This window comes from Corvus moneduloides, chromosome 6 (genome assembly GCF_009650955.1).
Source record: "Corvus moneduloides isolate bCorMon1 chromosome 6, bCorMon1.pri, whole genome shotgun sequence".
Taxonomy (NCBI): Eukaryota; Metazoa; Chordata; class Aves; order Passeriformes; family Corvidae; genus Corvus; species Corvus moneduloides.
Window position 1 is genome coordinate 10,719,549 of NC_045481.1, and position 7,267 is coordinate 10,726,815.

The following is a 7,267-nucleotide window of genomic DNA, read 5'->3' on the forward strand; positions in this document are numbered from 1 at the left end:
TCTGGTACGCCCCGGGTCCCACAGACTCAGGATCCCATGTCTCCGGGGACTCTGTGCTCTCTGCATCCCTTATCCCCAGGGTCCCATACCCTCAGGACACCATGTACCTGGACTCCATACCTTTGGGACCTCAGACCCCCGCACTCCTGGGAACTCATATCCCTAGGACCTCATACCCCCGGGGACCCCGATCCCTACACCCTCGGGATCCCACACCCCATACTTCAGGAACCCCATGTGCCTGGGACCTCTCGCTTCCGGAAGCCCCGATCCCTACGATCGCCCCGGGACCCCTCAGCCCGCGACCCCCACGGCCCCGACCGCCGGCCCCCGCCCCGCGGCATTCCCGCCCCGCCCCCGCGGGACTCCGAGCCCTCAGCCAAGTTTCTTGGAACTTTGCCTCCTGTGACGCACGCGCCGGCGCCGGGCCCCGTCCTCCCGGCGCAGCCAATGGGCGGCCGGAGCGCCGGGGCGGCGGCCAATCGGCGCTGGCCGGACAGTTCCCCGGTCCTGACCGACCTTCACCGCCCGGGCGGGGGGGCGATAAAAGGGCCCCGCGGCGGCGCGCGGCGCTCCCGCTTCCTGCCCTTGCACCGCAGCGGACACGGTACGGGCGGCACTGCGGGACCGGCGGGGAGGTGAGCGGCGGGGAGGTGAGCGGCGGGGAGGGAGGCCATTCCCGTGCACCGGGTCCCTGTGCACTGCGGGGAGGCCGTTCCCCTGTACCCGGGTCTCCGTGCATGGGAATAAGGGTGTCTAGTGCACCGCGGGGAGACCGTTTCCTTTTACCGGGTTCCCGTGCGCCAGGGATATGGGCGTCCTGTGCGCTGAGGGGAGGCCGTTTCCTTTTACCGGGTGTCCGTGTACCGGGGACACCGGGGTCCCGTGCAGCGGGAGCAGGGACGGAGGAAGGGAGGGAAGGATGGCGATCCCGTGCTCCGGGATACGGGTATCTCCTGCACCGGGGGCGGCTCGCTGTCCCCCACACCGGCGACAGGCGGGCGGGCCAGCCCAGCGAGCCCCGGAAGCAGCCCGGGGAGCCCCGGCCGCCCGGCATTGACCGCCCGTCCGCTCCCGCAGGTCCGGGCCGATGGTGGGAGGCAGCCCCCGGCGGAGCCCGGCCGCACGCCATGCCCTGGAGCGTCCGCTGGGTCGGCGGCTGCGGCGCCCAGTCCCAGAAGCAGTGCAAGAAATCATCCTTCGCCTTCTACCAGGCGGTGAGGGACCTGCTGCCCGTCTGGTTCCTGGAGGACATGCGGACCATGGAGGTCTTCCACTGGGAAGACGGGGGCAAGGTGAGCGTGTACTCGCCCTCGGAGGCGCTGCTCTACGCGCTGGTGCACGACCACCAGCCCTACGCCCGGCACCTGCTCACTAAGTTCCCCCAGAGTGCCCTGGCCGTGCCCAGCCAAAGCTTCAGCTGCTGCCAGGCAGCCCCGCACCTGGCCATGGCCGTCCGCTACAACCGCGTCCGGGTGCTCTTCCGAATCCTCAAGGCCATCCAAGCTTTGCCCCCGAGTGACAGAGCCGGCCACCTCGACCGCCAGGGCTGCAGCCGCGTGGAGGGCGGCAAGACAGCCTTGCACATGGCCTGCGAACTGGTGCGGCCCGAGTGCCTGCTCCTGCTGCTGGGGCACGGCGCGTCGCCCTGCCTGCAGGACAGTGCTGGGAACACCCCCCTCGACACTCTGCTGCAGCAGATCTCCCACGTGCCGGCAGCTAACATGCGTGCCAAGCTCCTCTGCCTCGACTGCCTCTTCTTCTTCGTGCCTCAGGACCTCAAGTTTACAATGAAACAGCAACTGTTGGACAACCGGCAGCAGTGGCAGGACCTCCTGGGGGAGAACAGGTTCCAGTGCCTGGTGGGCTTAGCTCCCCCATCGCTGTTTGTTGGAGCCATGCGTGTCTTGATCAGGACCATTTCACCTGAGCACTTCCCAGAGGCTCTGGACAATCTGCCTCTGCCTCATTTTCTAAAGCCTTTGGACTTGAAACTGGAGAGCTAGAGGGGTGGTATGAGGGCCTCCCGCTCACCTGACAGAAATAGACTTGTGCTAAAAATGTATCAGTATACAAAGCTGCTAATGCAGTGGCCAAGTGTCTGTTTTACTGAGAACAGTATTTTTTAAAAGCATTGTATCTGGCACTTTACAATATATTTTATTTAAAGATCCTTGTGGTGAGGGCTTATAAAGACGTTCTATGGCATGTACAAATGAGGGTATGTGGAAGAACATATTTGTAAATACATCGAATAAACCAGTGGCAGATGTGATCAAAATACAAATCAAGCAGCTGAAAACCCTGGAGTGGCATGTGCCTTGGAAAAGCATGTGCAGGGTGGGGGAGTATCTTTTTGTTAGGATTTCCCTGTTACATAAGCCTTGCCGTCCTGGAACAGGATGACTCCTTTTTTACAGCTCTCCTAATACATCTTGGCAGAGATGCGGGGATTTTTTAAAGGCACAGATGAAAACTTCCTTGTCTTGTACACAAGACCAAAGAGAAGCCAGATACTGTTAAAACTTCCCTAAACAAGGCTGGCAAGGATGTGCATCTGAACAAAATGTATTTTAAAATATGCATAAATAACAGTTGGCTTCCTTGTAAAGTTGTCTCTGTTCCCCTTGGAGGGCCAAGGTGTTTGTTGTCAGGCAGACAGAGATGGAGCACGCACATTGCTGTGGCCAAAAATGTACTTGCCTTGGCAGCCCCTCAGTGTGATTGCTGCAAGGTGAGGAGGGTAGCTCAGAGCAGGAGGGTCAGCCTGCTATTCCCAGAGGGTTGTAAGGACATATGACAGTTAGCCCAGGATCCTAGATCATGGCTTTTTTCAGTGGAGTCTGGCCACTCCAGTGCCACTCCCCATCAGTGTGTGATGGCTCAGGTTCAGCTGAGAGCACCATGGCAGTCTTGGTGTGCACTCTGGTTACCAGATCAGTAGCTTAGATATCCAGCCTTTCCCCAGCTATCCCTTCTGAGATACTCCAAGGTACAAACAACATCCTCACAGCTGCTCCATATCAAAAAGCCCTTTCTGAGTAATGTCCCGCTTCTAGCGCTTCTGTTTTGACCAGGCAAAGGATACAGCTTTGCTGTGCAACCTTTACTCTCCAGCATTCCAGGCACTCTGGGTGTAACTGGCACTGCCCCTGCGTGCTCTGCAGGGAGCTGTGCTGGCTCCACCAGCCCTGCAATGATAGTGATCTCCTGGGCCGCAGCGCTGGAGCCTTGGCTCTGTTCTTAGAAGTTATCATTGAAACGGTAGGGTTTTGTTTCACTGCTTAAATTCATAGCCAGGAAGTTGTTTGCCACTTGAACTATTTCAGCACTGCTGTTCCCTCTAGGGTCATCAAGGAATTGATGTTTTTAGTAGAGAAGAGCCATGTTCAAGGCACATGAACTTAATTTTGGTTAAGGAACAAAAAAGAAAACCATAGAATTAGATGCTATAAGCTGTTAGTGTTTCATCAGAACAGAGTGGTATTTCATCTAAAATAATCACTCTACTGCATGCACAGTAAAAGATAAACCATACTTCTGAAATTTGAGAAGAAACAGAAAGAAGATTGCTATTCTTAGGCTGATAGCACTGAAAATATTTCCTAGAAGAGAAAGTGTTCCTTTTTCCTAAGAAACCAAGCTGATACATGCTCAAACCCATTACCATGGGAAATTAAAATTCTTTGCTGGAAAATATGGAACAATTCTAACTGCTCTCTTCAGCTACCTTGTTGATTATAAAAATACAGAAATTCGGAGAATTAATCCTAATCTTCTAAATCTAGCCACTTAAAAAAAAATTAAATATCTATGTTGCTACATTCTTTATTAGTGTATGTGTTCCCCATTGCTTCTGTAACAGTGGTGTGGAAACATCTTTCAAAACAGACAAGCAGTAAAGCAGTCAGGTCTCACTTGCACATGGCAAAGTGTCATGAGGTGGTGGAAGAGACAGAGCTGGGGGTGGGAGGGAATGTTTATCAGTTTTGTTGACAAAGACATAACGAGCTTCAGCAGTGGGGAATTGGTTGGTTGACTGACCTGAGCGCTGGAAGACACTCCTGCTCCCAAGCTTTGAGAGTAATTACACAGTGGAACAGCACAACAGGCTGGGCAGGACATCCTACACCTTCAAATGAGCCCTTTAACAAAACACAAATTCGATGCAAAGTGCCCTGTGACTCCCTAGAGCCCTCCCACCAGCTCTGGAGTAATTCATTTCAACAAACAGAATGGATCCCCTCAGCATATTGTGATGGGTCCAAAGCCAGCTGACTGCTGTGCCCTTCCTGTTATTCTGGGACAGGAGTCAGACTTGGTGCCAAGCCCATGCTGGGATGGCTCTGCCGAAGAGCCCTCCCTGCCTGTGGCTCACTGGTGTCTGCCATGCTGCATCTGGGGAGGAACTGTGGGCAAACTACATCGGTGACTATGTGGATCACTCACCCAGCTGGGGCCAGGCTTGTTTTTCAGACAGAGTCACAGCTTGGAAAAAGGCTGGGGCTTCTTGGCATTGGAAACAGAAGTCTTTTGTTTATAGTCCAAGCAGTAGCAGCATCAGCTTTCCTCAGACTGACCTGCCAGCACATCTCTGTCTTCTGCCATCTTTAGGGCATGGTGAAGTGCAGGCTCCACAGCTCATTCAGTTTTCCTTCTCTTGGAACAAAAGTACCAGTAAGTGCCAGCTGCACCGCCACTGACAAGCTTAATAAAGCAAACATGGACAGTGATTATGTCACTGAAGAGGACTGTGGTACTAGAGCCAGGGAGCTGGCCACAAAGGTATGGGAAAGAAGATTCACCAAGTCCTAACACCATGGGAGCACAGGGGTAAAGAGATAAGTAGTTAAAAGCTTCTGTCTTACCTGCACAGGTTAATCTTGTCACACAAGGCAAATTACTCATCCATAGGACATGCTTTCCAAAAGCATGCCAGGCAGTAGATAGAACCAGCATTCCTGAAAAGCTTGGTTATAGTTAGTCCCCTAAAAAATGACTTTCTATCATGAAACAGTGATGAAATCTAATAAATATGTCCCATGGGTTGCTCAAGCACTTTCAAACCAAAATATTCATATACTACCCACCTTGTAGTACAAAGTGGTTTTATTTGCTGTGACAGGTAAAAAATGCCTGAATCATTTTCATCCAGGAAGCAAGGGGAGAGATGAAGTACTGAGTTAGTTTTGACTCTGCAACTGACTCCTCTCTGCAGCTCCCAAAGTTTAGCCTGCCTAGAGTCTGCTGAAGGAGATGAAGTCTATTGTAATTTTGAGTAACTTGTTTAAAAGCTGGATTTGTGCTCTTTAAAAGTCTTCTTTTACCCTGGCACAAAGAAAGACCGAGACTAGAAAGGGGCCAGAGTGCGAGGTTGGTTTCCTAATCCCTATTTTGTCCTGTGTTTGGTGTTCAAGCCATATGGGTTTTTGACTTGCAGTATAAGAAATCTACTGGCATCAGCAGATCCTTGTGCATTGCATCATCCATCCAGGCAAACAAGGCACTCGTGCCGTGTGCTTAATATTTAAAGAGCACTGTAAATCCTTGCAAACCAAGTTTCATAACATCTGAGTTAATAACTACTTCCATCCCTGCTTGGCGTCAGCACCTGTCTGAGGCTACATAGGCATTCATTCTCTGTGTGGCTTCAGTGGTCTCTCCTCCTCCACCTACAACATGTGAAGAAGAAGTTCTGCTTATGACTTGCTCAGACCACACCAAACTGTCCTCTATTACCAAGAATCTCATCTATGGTGCTGCAAGGCTGCTGCTAGCACTGATTTACTCCTCTTCCCACCACACAGGTACAGGTGCACGTGTAGCACAAGAGTGGAAGGAGCTGAGCTCCCCCACAAAACCTAACTCAGCAGGAAACACAAATACAGTTTGCAAAAACATCAGTAATCCCTCCCTGCTGCTACAAGAAAAGGAACCAAGTTAAGCTGGGGTACAAAGATTTCCTCCACTTGCCCTGATGACCTCTGAAATGACCAGGATCTGTTTGCCCAGTGGTTTAGTTGATAAATGAAAAAAATCACATAAATCAACAAAGCAAACCTTCAGAACCTTCAAATGAAGAGAAACTGATCATGTTTAGGAATAACTGCTAAAGCCAGAAGAGCCTGGTCATCTAGTCTAAATTGTATATGACCCAGGCCAGCAGTTCCCATGTTGGGCTTATCACATCTGACTGATTTACAGTATCTGCTTTAAATCCAACCTTACTTTATTGATTTTTAAACTGTGGTACATCCAAGACTCTCTGAGGAACCTGCAGCTGAGTCAAGCAAAGGTGCCATCCAGCTAACCTTAATCTCTCATCTGTCCCTAAACCCCAAAACATGCCCTGCCATCAACCCTGACTCCTTATTCTGTAGGAAAAAATATTATTTTCCTAATACAAATGTGGGAGTTGACCATAATGGATCTGCATCAGCAAGGAGAGAGGCAGAGGCAATTCAGAGAAACAAGGAAGGCAGAGAGGAACTTTGATCTGTCCCACACTTCAGCTTTCTGAGCAAAGTTTTAGCAAGTCTGAGCCAGTAAGTCGGGATCCTGTGAGAGCTCCAGACCCTCCAGCTGTTGTAAGGTTATGTTCTTCCCTGTACTGGAAATCTAATGGGAAACAGAGCAAATCAACACTTTTTCTTCAGAAAAGCAAATTAGGCCTGAAAAGCTCAATTCCCCAGTTCAGGAGCCACGGCAAGACACCTGCATGCCTGGGATATGAGGGGTGACCATGGACCAGTCTCCCCTTCCTTGTGCTGCCCAACTAAGGCAAACACAAGGGCAATAAACTCCCTGCACCTCAACAGGGAGATGAACAATTAATGCTAGACAAGTCCTTCCCTCAGGATCCTCTGTGGAAAGCAATGGAAGGAGGCCAAGGGAGGAGAGAGAGACTTCCAGGCAGGAAGGACTTGGCTCAGCCAGGACAGGGAGCAGCTTCCAGCTCCAAGGAGGGCAGCACCCTCCCTGCCTCTTGGCCCTCTGATTCCCTCACAGTTTGCTGTGAGTGCCATAGTTCCTCTCCACAGTCTCATGTGGGCAAACTGACTGTCCTCCCAGCAGTGACCAGGCAGTGTACAAAGACCTTGACTCTGTTTGGAAGACTGGGCAGCCCTGTCTTCTCTCTCAGCCAGCAAAGCAACTTTGCCCAAAATTGTCCCTCTGCTCCTTTGTTCCCATCCCAGTGGTAATTATTGTTTTGATGTAAGGGGTGTTTTTGTCATCATGCTCTTAATATTCAGGCTTTATTTTATAA

The 7,267-nt window shown here is 51.3% G+C and overlaps 1 protein-coding gene across 2 annotated transcripts; it reads left to right on the forward strand.

Annotated features, from left to right (window-relative positions):
• The first annotated feature begins 434 nt into the window (after positions 1–434).
• ANKRD9 (ankyrin repeat domain 9) lies at positions 435–3,827 on the forward strand. Of its 2 annotated transcripts, none has more exons than XM_032112820.1 (2): positions 435–607; positions 1,081–3,827. In XM_032112820.1, exons 1-2 carry the CDS (start codon positions 451–453, stop codon positions 2,004–2,006), a joined length of 1,083 nt encoding a protein of 360 aa, XP_031968711.1. In that variant the 5' UTR covers positions 435–450; the 3' UTR covers positions 2,007–3,827. The 2 variants fall into 2 exon arrangements, with proteins under 2 accessions (XP_031968711.1, XP_031968712.1); XM_032112821.1 differs by having other exon boundaries at positions 540–638.
• Positions 3,828–7,267: the final 3,440 nt, after the last annotated feature.

Excerpts from the sequence above, each read along its gene's own strand:
- ANKRD9 (XM_032112820.1), top strand. The coding sequence starts at position 451 with ATGGGCGGCCGGAGCGCCGGGGCGGCGGCCAATCGGCGCTGGCCGGAC. Across the intron at positions 608-1,080 it reads CTTGCACCGCAGCGGACACG|GTCCGGGCCGATGGTGGGAG; the intron begins GTACGGGCGGCA and ends CCGCTCCCGCAG.